The 14,847-nt window shown below is 40.5% G+C and overlaps 1 protein-coding gene across 1 annotated transcript in view; it reads right to left on the minus strand.

Moving 5' to 3' along the window:
• Window positions 1-338: 338 nt before the first annotated feature.
• Window positions 339-14,847, minus strand: part of LOC125458101 (E3 ubiquitin/ISG15 ligase TRIM25-like) — a 47,784-nt gene continuing 33,275 nt past the window's right edge. The window contains exons 2-8 of the mRNA XM_048542995.2: window positions 13,856-13,951; window positions 11,977-12,207; window positions 11,581-11,603; window positions 7,875-8,008; window positions 7,214-7,333; window positions 6,188-6,322; window positions 339-5,181 (exon numbers count right to left, since the gene is read on the minus strand). Coding sequence (XP_048398952.1) covers window positions 4,658-5,181; window positions 6,188-6,322; window positions 7,214-7,333; window positions 7,875-8,008; window positions 11,581-11,603; window positions 11,977-12,207; window positions 13,856-13,951 — 1,263 coding nt within the window. The 3' untranslated portion in view covers window positions 339-4,657. The remainder of the gene's footprint in view (window positions 5,182-6,187; window positions 6,323-7,213; window positions 7,334-7,874; window positions 8,009-11,580; window positions 11,604-11,976; window positions 12,208-13,855; window positions 13,952-14,847) is intronic.

A 14,847-nucleotide genomic window follows, 5' to 3' on the forward strand; every position in this document is an offset into this window, starting at 1 on the left:
TTTAACTGTGGCGAGCTGTAAGAATACAGTTGGTGGTTGATGGGAATTGTTCATCCTGGAGTTCAGTTACTAGTAGTGTACCGCAAGGATCTGTTTTGGGGCCACTGCTGTTTGTCATTTTTATAAATGACCTGGATGAGGGTGTAGAAGGATGAGCTACTAAATTTACGGATGACACTAGAGTTGGTGGTGTTGTGGATATGGTGGAAGGATGTTGCAGGTTACAGAGGGACATAGATAAACTGCAGAGTGGGCTGAGAGGTGGCAAATGGAGTTTAATGCAGAAAAGTGTGAGGTGATTCACTTTGGAAGGAGTAACAGGAATACAGTTCTGATACAGTTCTGGTCGCCACATTATAGGAAGGGCGTGGAAGCATTGGAAAGGGTGCAGAGGAGATTTACCAGGATGTTGCCTGGTATGGAGGGAAGGTCTGAAAAGGAAAGGCTGAGGGACTTGAGGCTGTTTTCGTTAGAGAGAAGAAGGTTTAGAGGTGACTTAATAGAGACATACAAGATGATCAGAAGATTAGATAGGGTGGATAGTGAGAGCCTTTTTGCTCAGATGGTGATGGCTAGCATGAGGGGACATAGCTTTAAATTGAGGGGTGATAGATATAGGACAGACATCAGAGGTAGATTCTTTACTCAGAGAGTAGTAAGAACGTGGAATGCCCTGCCTGCAACAGTAGTAGACTCACCAGCTTTAGGGGCATTTAAATGGTCATTGGATAAACATATGGATGATAATGGAAAACTGTTGGTTAGATGGGCTTCAGATTGGTTTCACAGGTTGTTGCAACATCGGGGGCCGAAGGGCCTGTACTGTGCTGTAATGTTCTATGTTCTATTTGTGCAACTACAATTCAGTACCGAGATTAATAGAGGTGTGTCTGCTGTCATTATTACGATTCAACAGGGAGTTTAATGCAGGCATGCCTGTCACCACTATGATCCATTATTGAGATTTATACCACAACAATTACATAACAAAGAAGAGAAATTATACAATTTAAGTCAATTGTAACACTACAAATGACGATTAATCACAAGAAGCAACTTTTTTTAACAAAGAAAAGCAGAAAGATCACATGGATCCTGAAAAGAGACAAAGCACTGGGCACCTGATAATATCAGAGGGTGAGATCTGGCAGCAACATCAGCAAAAGCGGGGAGGGGGTCGGGGAATGATACATCAGCAGGGCTGATAAGACCTGATGGTCTTCATCCCAGGGTCCTGAAAGAGACGGTGAAAGAATAGCTAATGCTTTATTGTTAATTTTCAAAAATTCATCAGATTTTGGAAATGTTCCATCAGACTGCAAAGTAAACATAACTCCTCTATTCAAGGAGGAAGGGAGACAGAAAACAGGAATCTATGGACCATTTTGTTTGATATATATCATGGGAAAGTGTTACAATTAATTGTTAAGAAGGTTATGGCTCTGCACTTAGAAAAATCCAAGATAGTTGGGAAGATTCAGCATCATATTATGAAAGAGAAATAGTAACTAATTTATTGGAATTATTTGAAGGAGTAACATGCACCGATAAATCGGAGCACATTGACTTATTCCAGAAGGCATTTGTCAATGTGTCGGATTGAAGGTAATTGTGCAAAATAAGAGCTCATGCTGTAGAGGTAGCTCAGCAGTACGGTTATATAATTGGCTGACTGGCGAAAATCAAAGTTTGCATTTATGGGTCTTATGTAAGGCTGGACCTGATGAATGGCAGGGATTCGAGGTGGGCCCTCAACTTATTACAACTTATATCATTATTTTGGATAAGGCGAGTGGGCCATGGTAGCTAAGTTTGAAGATGAGACAAAGTAGATAACTATGTTGTAAACAGGGCATAATGAGCTACAGATATATGTTGGTTGAGGTTAATGTCTGGTAGATGGGATAGTGTGTGAGAAAATGCAAAGTAGCTTACTTTGGCAGGAAGAGCAAAAAAGCGGAGTATTAATTAAGCAGAGAACAACTACAGAATTCCAAGGTCCAGAAGGATCCAGGTGTTTTAGTGAATGGATCACAAAACATTGGTATACAGATATAGCAAGTGTTAACAAAGGCTTATGAAATGATATATTCTACTACGAAAGGAACTGAAGATAAAAGTTATGAAATTCTGTTTCAGTTATACGGGGCATTAGTATGACTATTTTCTGTTGGTAGTTTTGGTCTCTTTATCTTGTGAAGAATGGAAATAAGTTGGAGAATGTTCAAGGGACATTTGCTAGATGGATTCCTGGAATAAGCAGACTGTCATGAGGAAATTTTAGATAATTTGGACTGTTTTCACTGGAACTTGGAAGAATGAGGGGATGTATGATTTAAGTCTATAAGATCCTGAATGGTCTCAACTAGGTGGACATGGAAAGAATATTTTCTCTTCAGAGTGATTTAGGAGCAGTGGGCACTACTTAAAAATTACAGGTCACCTTTTTAGGGCAGTAATAAGGAGACCTTTGTTTCTCTCAGAGGGTTGTGTGACTTTGGAACTCTGCCTCAGAAAGCGGTGGAGGCAGGATCGTTGAATACTTTTAAGGTGGAGGTATGTTCTTGTTAGGCAAGAGAACAAAAGAATATCAGGGTATACGGGAATGTGGAATTCTAAACACCAACAGGTCAGCTCCTATTGTGTTTAATGAGAGAGCAAACCTGAGGGGATAAAAGGCCTTCTTCTGCTCCTAATTTATATCCTTGTGCAGAAAGACCTGGAAATTGCATCATCAGAAGAGATATCCAGCAATTAGTCCAACAATTAAACAGTGTCAGTCTTTTGAAATTGATGGGCAGATGGTTGAAGTAGTAGTTGGTGACCCTTTTGGAGACAGTGATCACAACACTCTTAGATTTAGCATCATTATGGAAAGTGACAAGAATTAGACAGGAGTAAAATTTCTATATTGGGGAAAGGCAAAAACTATAAAGCTAAGAGGTAATCTGGCAAGAGTGGAGTGATATTGTTGACATGGATTTTAACAAGTTATTTGATTACCTCCCATATAGCTGAGTCATTAGTGAAATTAAAAGCCATGGGATACTGGGGAATATCTCAAGTTGGATCCAAAGCTGCCTCAGTGACAGGAAGCAAATGGCAGTGGTCAATGGAAGTTATTGCAAATGGAAAACGGTTTCTACTGGAATTCTTCAGAACTCAGTGTTGGGCCCTTTGTTATTATAATTTAATTATTTAGACTTAAGCATGGGAGACTTGATTGGGAAATCTGCAAACAACAAAAGATTTGACCAGAGATAGAAAGAACTGCCAATGCTGGAGTCTGAGATAACACAGAGTGGAGCTGGATGAACTCAGCAGGCCAGGCAACATCACAGGAGCAGGAAAGTTGACATTTTGGGTCCGGACTCTTCTTCAGAAATCATTTGACTGGATACTTGTTACTCTAGTGGATAGCTATTAACTTCCGAATGACACAATGGTTTTGTTCAGTGAGCAGAAAAGTGGTAAATGGAATTCAGTCCAGAAAAGTATGAAGTTATGCATTTGGGGAGGAACTTGCTAGGGATTACAGAATAAATGGGGGGCCATTGAGAGGAATAAAGGAATTGAGGAATTGAGATGAATTGGACTGCATGTCAACAAGTTTCTGAAGGTGTAAAAACAGGTAAATAAGATGATAAAGGATGCTTTTATTTCATTGAGCAAGGTATTGAATACAAAACCAAAGATATAACACTGCAATAACATAACATATTGGTCACAGCAGGCGTTCATATATAGTCACAGTCACTACATTTCAATTGCTCTCAACAGAGTACAGAGGAAATTTACAAGAATGTTGCCGGGGCTTCAACATTGTCACTATGAGGAAATATTGAATAGCTAGGGCTGTTTTACTTAAAACAGAGCAGGATGAAGGGTGACTAAATTTAGATGTACAAAACTATGAGGGGCTTACATAAATTGGGCGGGGAAGATCTGTTTCCCCTGGCAGACGGGTCAATTACAAGATGGCAAAGATTTAAAGTGATTGGTAGAAGAATTAAGGATGGCATGGCCATGCAGGTATCAGGAATTCACTTCCCAGTTTGATGGCTGAGGCAAAAAATTTCCAATGTATTTAAAAGAAACCTGGATCTGTATTCTGCAAGACTATGGATAAAGTTAGGGAATGTGGGATTACAGTAATTTACTCAGCTGACACAGATATGATGGATCGAATGGCCTCTTTCTGTGATATAACCTTCCTATGATCCCATGATATCAGATAAAGGGAACCGAAGCAAAGACATCAGATAGGGAAACTCAGTTATGTTAACTGAAGCAAACGCAAAACAAAATTGACACTTAATTTTATATATTCTGGCTGAATCTTCACTATGGAATATCTCAAACTTAACTTTCCTTGGGATGTGGATAAGAAGAAGAATAGAATTTACTTGCTCCTTAAATTGATGTAAATAAAAACACTTTGCTTTTCAACTTTGAGGTCGTACCACAGTTCCATTCAAATGAGCTTTTTCTAGCCTGTGTAAATGCCAGGCACAAACACTGGCTCAGGCCTCAATATTCAGATACAGGGACATTCCCTTGGACACTTAAATTGTTTCTGTCTTACTTAGAGTGAAAAATCTAGAAACTTGCATCACCAAATTAACTGACACCAGAAGTAGTGTCAGAGTTTCAAATATCATTTTGAAAGTAACAGTTTTAGGGATTTGTCCCAACTATAAAATGCTGGAAACACGGGTTCAGTGAATGTGGTTTGAAATGTGTATAAATGTTTCAGTGAGTCAGTAACTTGGTAAAATGATAAAGTCCCAGCCTCATAATTCAACTGGACTCGAATCCTATTTATAGATGGAAGCAATGGAAGGACTGTGATCTCAGAATTGTGCCGGGCTGTGAGATAACCAGCAATAAAATCCAAACTCCAAGATTTACTGTTGTTCCCAAGGGAAGAGATTTCTCCCTCTCTCTCCACACTCCCATATACAATCCCGATTCTCCAATAATTCCCATCCGTCTGCACATCCCAGGAATAGGATCCTGAGGAAAAGCTCTGGGAGCAAAGGACTTGAGGAAGATATTTAAATCTCTTTGGATGGGGTAAGTAGGGTTGTTGCTGTTCAGTCCATGTCACTGTTCTCAGGTCATCAGACAGAATCAAGTTACAGTTTGCTGTCTTTGGATCCAGACTCAATGGACTTTTCTCTAAAGAAAAGAGAAAAGATTGGTCAGACACAGTTATTCAACTCAGATCAATGAGCAACAGCTGCAGGCTACGAATGTAAGTATTTCCCAGACACTGTCAGACCCATATTGTTAGACTAGATTCTTCCCGTATTAAATAATCAGCCTTCAGTCAGGATCCCTGTTAAAGAGAAGGGTGTCGATCCCAGTGTTATTCAATGCAAACACTGACATGAGATACAGCATGACAGTCAGTTTCATCACGCAAGCATTGTGGATATATTCTCCTGAACACAACAGAAGGAATCATCAGTGTACAACACAGTCACATCCCCACAATCTGAACACTTATGCTGGTAACATGCAGCATACAGGAATGTGTCCTACACTCATTCCCTCTGGTACTGTCCCATCCTGAATGCAGGACTTGCATCCTGGGCTCTCTCCCTCCTATTACTATATAATCTTGAATACAAGAGAGTGCCTGGGCTGTCTTCCTGATATTACTATCCCATCTTGAATACACATGTTTGTTCTGAGCTCATTCCCTTGGTTACTGTCTCATCCTGAATATCAGAGAGTGTGTCCTGGACTCTCTCCTTCTTGCCACTGTCCCATCGTGAGTACAGGACTATATCCTGGGCTATCTTCCTCATGTTACTGTTACATCCTGAATATAGGAATATGTCCTGGACCTTCTCCCCACATTACTAAGCCATTCTGCTTACAGTCTGATTGGAGCTTCTATCAGTTTACACAGAGTGATGAGGATTGGTTGGGGATTGTGTTGAAGCTGATGTCCACTCTGTGTGTTAAATTGTTGTCTCCATTTTACATCAAATTTACCAACACTACATACCAACACTAACATAGACCCTGTGTCAAGAAAAAAAAAATCAAGTCCATTGCAAGAACAGTTGCAGGATCTTGAATTTCAAACTCCTTACACTAAATTCTGCCTGAGTAAACATTATAAAAAAATATAAATCCTAGTTGGCTTGATTTCTATGTAAAATTATGAACCCACCTTGGGATATCTCTGCTGTTCCACTGATCCCAGTTGATGGCTGGATAATTTTCTCTTGGATAGTGGCTGTCCCAGAAGAACTCTCTTGGGGAGAAGTTTTGTTCATTGCATCCCTGTGTTCAGTGGAGGCTGGATCTGTAAACAGAGCACACAGTGATTAGGAATTGTAGCACAGAAAGGTTCAGCCTCCTTCATTACTCAATGGTGGGTTATAAATTCCATCCTTATATATTCATACATCACAACAGTTCTGCATGTCAAACAAAGAAGTTCATCAGCTGTAAAGCATCTAGGAAAATCCTGAGATTATTAAAGATGCAATAAAGATGTAAACATTCCTTATTTTACTCTTTAAATTCAAATCTCAAATCACTAACTGAAGAAATGTCACCAAAACAGAGTTAATTACAAAATGGAAGGGTCAAGAGAAAAAAAAGGGATTGCTTGAAAACTGAGCAGATTAAATACAAGTTACAGCCGGTTGAACTTCATTGAACATCACAAACATATCTTGGGATATTTCTGCTCCCGTGTCAGTCTGAGGCGAATCCTGGAGGACATTCACTGGGATAAGGTCTGCCCCAGAGGTGCTGAGTGGGAAAGGAATTACATCTGATGGGTCCACATATTCGGTGGAAGCTAACAATGCAAAAAAATCACATCGTTATAGTGAAATAGTGAAACTGCAAGGACCTACCTCTTTCCTGTTTCTCAATTGTGATTTAAGGATTCCATTCTTGTCTATTTGTATATTACAACAGTGACTAGACTTCAAATATAGAACTTCATTGGATGTAAAGCACTTTGGAATGTCATGAGGATATGAAAGATTATGAGAGGTACTATAAAAATTCAAACATTCTTATTTTAAATTTTCAACTCAAATTTCAAATCCATGACTGAAGGAATATCGCAATAAAAAGAAAGGGTTAGACTAAAAATTAAAAGCTTAGAAGAAAAGCAAGGGATCAATTGAGAAATGAGAAGCATATGTTATAGTTAATGTAAACCCGTTTATAAACAGACCTTCAGATATTTCATCTTCCTCGCCAGTTCTAGCCAATGTGAGGACAGGGGCTTCTCCAGAGGAGCTATGTTGGGAAGGAGTTACATTCAATAAGCTCCTGTATTCGGCAGAAGATGGTTCTGTAAACAAAGCACATTGTGATTGGGAATTGTCATGTCATGAGATCCAGTTGTTTTCATATCACTGAGTGGTGGGTTACAGATTCCATTTCTATATATTTTTGCTTTACAATAGTGATTAAACCACCAAAGTAGAACTTCATTGGCTTTAAGCAATTTGGGGTGACCTGATGTTATGAAATGCATTTAATAAGTGGAAGCCCTTTTACTAGATTACACTTTAAACAAACTTAAGACAGTGCCCCATTAAGAGACACTAATTGACAGTGTGTAACTCTTCCCCTCCCTGGCCTGCACTTCAGGGAGAAATGTTTCAAGCAGGTGTTACTGGGGACTGAGGATGAGTCTCAGGTTCCTGGTTCTCTCCCTCTCCCCCCCCCCCCCTCTCTCTCTCTCTCTCTCTGTCCACACACACACACACACACACACACACACACACACACACACACACTAAAGTTCAGGCATATTCCCAGTTGTATGAACACATCTAACCCGATCCGATGTCATTCCCTTAGATTGGAGAAAAGTTGCAAGTTCTTACTGATGATTTCCAATATTTCTGACTGATACTTTTCCCAAGTGTTCAGCCTGTTCTGAAGGCGTTGATATATACCAGATAGGTTCAGGGTGATCTCTGGAATACTTGGCTCTGTGACTGTCCGAGTCTGAGCCAGTCTGAAATGAAGTAGAAGTGAATGGTTTTATCAGTGAGGACATTTCAAATGAGATTCTGCAAAAGGAATTTAGGAAGTTAGGTACAAGTTGAAATGGAGGACCTCTAGGGTTGTAATATCAGGAGTACTCCCTGTGCCATGTGCTAGTGAGACCTGCGTGGCCAGTTGACCAGAGGTCAGAACCAGCAAATTCCTGTCAGGATGAAAGATAAGAATGGTAAAATTTAGGAACCTTGGATGATGAAGGATGTTGCAAGTTTAATTCAAAATAAAAAGGAAACAAATGTAAGGTTTGGGAAGTAGAAATCAAACAAGGCCCTTGAGGAGCATAAAGGAAGCAGAATGAAACTTAAAAGAAATTAGGAGAACTAGTAGGGGCCATGAAATGTCTTTGCAAGTAGAATGAAACAGAATTCCGAGACATTTTACATAAATATTAGGAGCAAGAAGGTAACTAGGCAAAGGGTAGATCCACTCAAGGACAAGGGAGGAAATTTAAGTGTTTAGCCAGAGGAAGGGAGTGAGAATTTTAAATTATGAGAGGCATGAATAGGATAGATAGTCAGAGTCTTTTTACCAGGGTGGAAATGTCAAATGCCAGCAGGTGTAGTTTGAGGAGACAGAGGGAAAGTTAAAGGAGATGTGTGAAGAAATTTTTTTTACGCAGAGGATAGAATGGAATCAAACAGAATAAACAGCTTTTATTGTCACATCTATCCAATGAGTAAGGTGAAAAGTTTGTACATCACCAATTACAGCACCAACTTAGATACCAAAGGACCCAGCACAGCTGCTTTAGTTACAAGATAATAGAGAAATAAAATGCCCAACATTACACAAATACAAGTTCTGTACAACTGGCTATGCTGGTAACTAGTTTCCAGCCCACACCGTGCCCTGGCTCCACACCGTGCCAGCAACATGCCATACTGGGAGGTAGCTGCAGGAGGCCAAAAGGTCACTGCACCATGCCAGGAGGCCCCGACGAGAGGAGGCCACTGCACCAGGCTGGGAGCTCACCATGCCATGCTGGGAGGCTGCTGTGCCAGGCAGGTGTCATCACTGGAGGCCGGGAGTCATTACCAGAGGCCCAGAATTGTCATTCGCTGGAGGCTGGGTATCATTGTTGAAGGCTGGCAATTGTCGCTGGAGGCCAAGAGTTGATGAGAAATAAAACAAGAAGAAGGAGAAGAAAATAAAGCAATAAGATAAAAAACAGAAGAAGGAAAAGAAGAAGAACAGCCAGAGTAGATGAGCTCCGAATGGACCGTCCTACTCTATTACCATCTTGCATGATAGAATAGAGCCTCTTAAAGAAACATAAGGCCATCCATGTACGGAGCCATAAGAGATGGGTGAAGTCCTAATTGAATATTTCTCGTTCAGTATTTACCGTCCAGAAAGGCAGGGATGCTAGGGAATTTAGGGAATTAAATAGAGATGTCTTGAAGAGAGTCCTCATAACAGAAGAGGAAGTGCTGGAAGTCCAATGCATAAAGGTAGCTAAATCCCAGGACCTGATGAAGTGTAACCCAGAACTTTGTGGGATGCTAGGGAGGAAATTGCAGGGCACCTAAAAACAAAGTTGTTGGAAAAGCTCAGCAGGTCTGGCACCATCTGTGAAGGAGAAAACAGAGTTAACTTTACGGGTCTGGTGACCCTTCCTAAGAACACTGTTCTGGTTGTTTTGGTTTTTAATTAATGGAGATACTTGTATTGTTAACAGCCACAGGTAAAGTGCTTAAAGATTGGAGAGTGGCTAATATTGTGCTATTATTTAAGCAAGGCTGCAAGGAAATGCCTGGAACTTCAGGCCAGTGACTAATGCCTGGTTGGTAAGTTTTTGGAGGCGGTACTGAGGTATTTGGAGAAGCAGTCAGCATGGATTTGTGCATGGGAAATCCTGTCTCAAATTTGATTGAGTGTTTTTGAAGGGGTGACCAAGAAAGTAGATGAAAGCAGTATGGTAGACATTGGGCTTTAGCGAGGCCTTTGACAAGTTGTTGAGTAAGGTTAAATCTCACAGGATTCAGGGAAAGGCAGCCAGATGGATACAAAATTGGCTTGAAGGTGGGTGACAGTAGAGGGTTGTTTTTCAAACTAGAGGCCTTTGACCAGCAGTGTGCCACAGGGATTGGTGCTGGGTCCATTGTTAATCATCATCATTTATATAATTGATTTGGAGGAGAATTTAACAGGTACGGCCGGTAAGTTTGCAGATGACACCAAGATTGGTGGGAAAGTGGACAGTAAAGAAGGCTATCTGGGAATACAGCAAGACCTTGATCAACTGAGCTCATGGGCTGAGGAATGGCAGATGGAATTTAATTTAGATAAATGCAAGGTCTTGCAATTTGGTAGGTCAAACCAGGGTAGGACTCAGACAGTCAATAGTGAGTGCTATCGAACAAAGAGATCTTGGAGTACAGATTCATAGTTCCTTGGAAGTGGAATCACAGGTAGGCAGGGTGGTGAAGATGTCTTTCGGCATGCTTGCTTTCATCGATCACAGAGCTGGGTATAGGAGTCAGGGCGTCTTGTTGCAACAGTATAAGATGTCAGTAAGGCAACATTTGGAGTACTGTGTTTTATTCCGGTCACCCTACTATAGAAAGGCTATTATTAAACCAGAAAAAGTGCAGAAAAGATTTACTAGGATGCTACCTGGACTGGAATATTTGAGTTACAAGGACAGGCTGGATAGACCGGGACTTTTTCCCTGGACTGTAGGAGACTGAGGGGTGACCTTATAGAGGTTGACAAAATTGTGACAGACATAGATAAGGTGGTTGACTGATAGGTTTTCCCCATGGTAGGGGAGTTTAAAACTAGAGGGCATAGGTTTAAGGTGAAAGTGGAGAGATACAAAGGGATCCAGAGGAGCAATTCTTTTCACATGCAGCGTGGTGAGTGTCTGGAATGGACTGCCAGAGGTGCTGGTGAGTACTATTTTGTCATTTAAGAAACATTTAGACAGGTACATAGATGAAATAGGTATGGAGAAATATGTACCAAATGCAGGAAATTAATTGTGAAAACTGGGCAGCATGGATAAGTTGGGCCAAAAGGTGTTTTCCATGCTGTAAACCTATATGATTTTCCGTGGATTGAATACAAATCTGTTTATTGTTTTTAAGAGGATTAATTGCTTGAGGTGAGTTAAAAGCTTTGAATGGGCCTCAATGAATGGAATTTCTGAAAAAAATAATGCAGGCTCTTATAGATATTTAGCCCCTCATTTTATTTCATCTCACCATTTCAAGCAGTTGCATCAAGCCATAAAACTTGCCAATTCTTGCTACTCACTTCAGATGTGGAAATTTGGCCCATAGTCAGCAGAATTCAGAATAGATCACATGATCTCCATTCATTCCTTCATTTCATCCAAAATTAAAGCCACAGTCCCAGTATAACTATCTTATAAACTTCATAAATATAACAAACATCATTCAATATTCCCACAGTTTGAATGCACTTTATCTGGGATGGTTTCCAGCCATGATTCTACTTTCACTCTGCTTCCAGATAGAGGCGAAGCTTCCCTGTCAGCAGCAGCAACTGAGAGGTACTTACCTCGAAAGGAATTGCCTCGAGTTCTATGAACAAAGAGAGAAAATCAAATCAATCAACAAGCAAAGCAACATCCAATGGAACTAAACAGTGAATTTGGGATTGAGGGAAAGAGTTCAGTGTTGAACAGTTAGTGTCACCAGTCCCAGGAATGGGGAATAATCCCATATTTCCTGGCACTCCATCCTGGAACTGTACCAACACTCTGAGAGGTTAACAGGGCAGAACCAAGAGTCCTACAGCAAAGCTGAGCAGCACCAACACTCCTAGGACAATTCAAAGGGGGCAGCAAATATGTGCTGATGCTGGATCCCACCAATAACCTTCAAACAATTCAGACTCACTCTATCTCCACAGAAACAGCCCATTCCACACAATTTGTTTATATTCAAAATGTACCTGAATAAAAGAGAGAGTGTCACCCTGTTGCAGATTCTGGGTTTTTCCATCCACTGATGTGACCAGTTCAATCATCTTGTTTAATGCTCCGGAATAGTTCCTAATCTGAGTTAGAGTTTGAAGTCCCTCCTCATCGATTGCTGTCAGCACGGATGATTCATCTTCCTCTAACTTTCTCCTCCATTCAGCAAAATTCTTCAATATATTTTCTTTCAGCTCACTGAGTTGTGTCTGCAACCCAAACCAACTCTTATTACAAACAGCCTTTCCCCACAGCTGTTACCCCGAGCACAAGACAGGACAGTTTGTTCCGATCACTACCTATCACCATTAAAGATTGTGGGGTTGCCCACTGGGAGGGAAAACAGAGTTTCATCAGGGTTATCATGAGATTAAAAGAAAAAGCACTGTTTTTAGACTGGGGATAGTGCTGTCACCTGTTCCATTGTTATGGGCCACACCAGATCCCCTCAAAATATTCTAAGAAAGTAGCAAAGACCCTAACTTTTCCTTATTTTAAAGACAGCTGTAATGTGCTGTGTTCCAGATGCAATTTGATCTGTCAAGCTACTCAATATTAAGTAAAACACAATTTATTTAAACTCTACATTTAAAATACAAGCAAAGAACAAGGAATTTAGAATAACAACTCTACTGGAAAATGTAATAGAATAATAGATATATTAACTATTATTAATTAACTGTTCCAATATAGTAACATCCCATAAATCCACCTTTTGGCAAAAAGACAAATTCGGAACAACAGATATTGTCTCACATAATCTAGCAGCCTAGGAAGAGAACCTCCAGCTTTTGGCTGTAATCAAGAGGGAAAACATTCTTCTACTTCATCAAGCCCACAACAGCAACCTCTGAAAGCTAACTGAAAATCTTTGATCTGTGAGCGCTCAACCCCACTCATTCAGGCTGCTTCTATTTACCAACTTAAAAAAATACCCTAAGCCCCTACAAGCTGTTTACTCTCATAGTTTTGGTAGACTGCTCAGTACTTCTGCCTTACAACCTGTCTTCAAAAGAACCTAGGACAAAATAACCTCTTAAAGCCACAGCATCATCACATCATCCACGTCGGGAATGATGGATCCTGTTTTGGCGCCCACACCTGGTGACGGAGATTGCGATTTTGTGGATAGTGACTAGAATGACACAAAGTCTGACAAATTTTAGTTCAGGAGATCAGCTCCATGGGGATCAGGTGATTGATAGAAAGGCAGGCTGAGAGGGACATGACAAAGGTGTTTAAAATGATGGAGGGATTGTCAGACTCACTGATTGGGTGAGGTATTTGAGATGTATCAGGTAGTCAGACTAAAGGGCCTGTGAATTAAATATCTAGACTTGGTTATATTAGACACCAAGGTCCTTGATCTCTGGAACAGACTCCCTGAACATGTGATGGGATGGTGTCACTCTCACCCTTTAAAAGGATGCTGCAGAGAAATTTCACTAGGTGTTTATTGTCTCATCTATTTGTCTTTCCCAGGTCAGGACATGGCTCATTGTGAATCAGTGGGGTGTGTGATTGAAAACTGCCTGCAGGTTCATTGGGGCTAATGGGATTTTCTTCCCTTTCCTTTCTATTTTCAGATGATCCAGGCTCCAGAGCAAGTTTTCAATTGCCAGCTTTGGACTATGTGTGTTTCAGTAAATCCAGTGTCTTGAGTGATGAAATAATATTCCCAGGAAATGCAGGGAGAGTTAAACAGCTTCCCCACACATCAAACACACAGGAACTCAGTGTAATCGGTAACTCAGCACCAGTCAAATAAACACTTCCTTTTAAAAATGTGTTTCTAATGTGCACATTTAATCAGTGAGGAAACAAATAGTTTTGAAACCCAATTACGCTTTTCCCTACTCTTATTTCATCTTCCGATCCATCCAGGTTTCGCTGTTTTCTCGAATAAGTTTCCTGGTCTTCCAGAAGCTTCTCAAATTCTCTCTCTAATTCTTCCTGGAATGACATATAGAAAGTGTTTAAAATAACACCCTGCGTTATATAATGCTTTTATCACAGTAAAACATTCCAGGATTCTTTGCAGAAGCATGAACAATCAAAAATTGACACTGAGACAAAGAAGTTGGTATTAGAATAACTGACAAAAATCTCGCGTGGAGAAGTATTTTTAGAAGCGCTTTCATGGTGAAGAGTCTTTAGTGTATGAGTTGTCAAACTAAACAACTAGACTGTTGAATGTATGGTCAAGAATGGTAGGCAAAATAAGTTGGTGATGCACAAAAGGCCAGAATTGAAGAGGAGTAATGTCTTCAATGGGTTAGAATATTGGAAATTATAGAGACAATGAGGGGTTAGGCCATGAAGAAATCTGAACAGCTTTTCTGAACACGAAGCATGAGAATTTTACAACTGAGGCATTGTCAGACAAAGATCCATCTTAAGTCAGATAGCAGAGGGGTGATGCAAGCACAGGACTTGATCCAAGTCAGGAAAAGGGCAACAGAATTTTAGATGATCATTGCATGTATTTGTACATGGGGAGATGCAGTAAATCATAGACGGCAATGAGGTCATGCGGGAGGGGAGTTTACCCATGGTAAGAATCACGCTGGCTTCAAAGGGTAATGGTGCAAAGGACCAGGATCATATAAGCATATTGAATAGGAGGGATCTGGGTAGGTGCAAAGTCTACCGGATTCATGGGAAGGGCTATCAGGAAGGAAATTTGGATGTGAAGGTAGTCACTGGTACATAGAAGCAAAGACTGGAAACTACTATACAAAGTGCACTTGCTGTCACCTCCATTGTGCTGGAAGTACAAAGTGAACAACTGGAAAGAAAATGTCTATGACCATATCACAAGTAGGCATGGTAAGTATCTCAGCCTGTGT

The sequence above is a fragment of the Stegostoma tigrinum genome, chromosome 13 (genome assembly GCF_030684315.1).
Source record: "Stegostoma tigrinum isolate sSteTig4 chromosome 13, sSteTig4.hap1, whole genome shotgun sequence".
Taxonomy (NCBI): domain Eukaryota; kingdom Metazoa; phylum Chordata; class Chondrichthyes; order Orectolobiformes; family Stegostomatidae; genus Stegostoma; species Stegostoma tigrinum.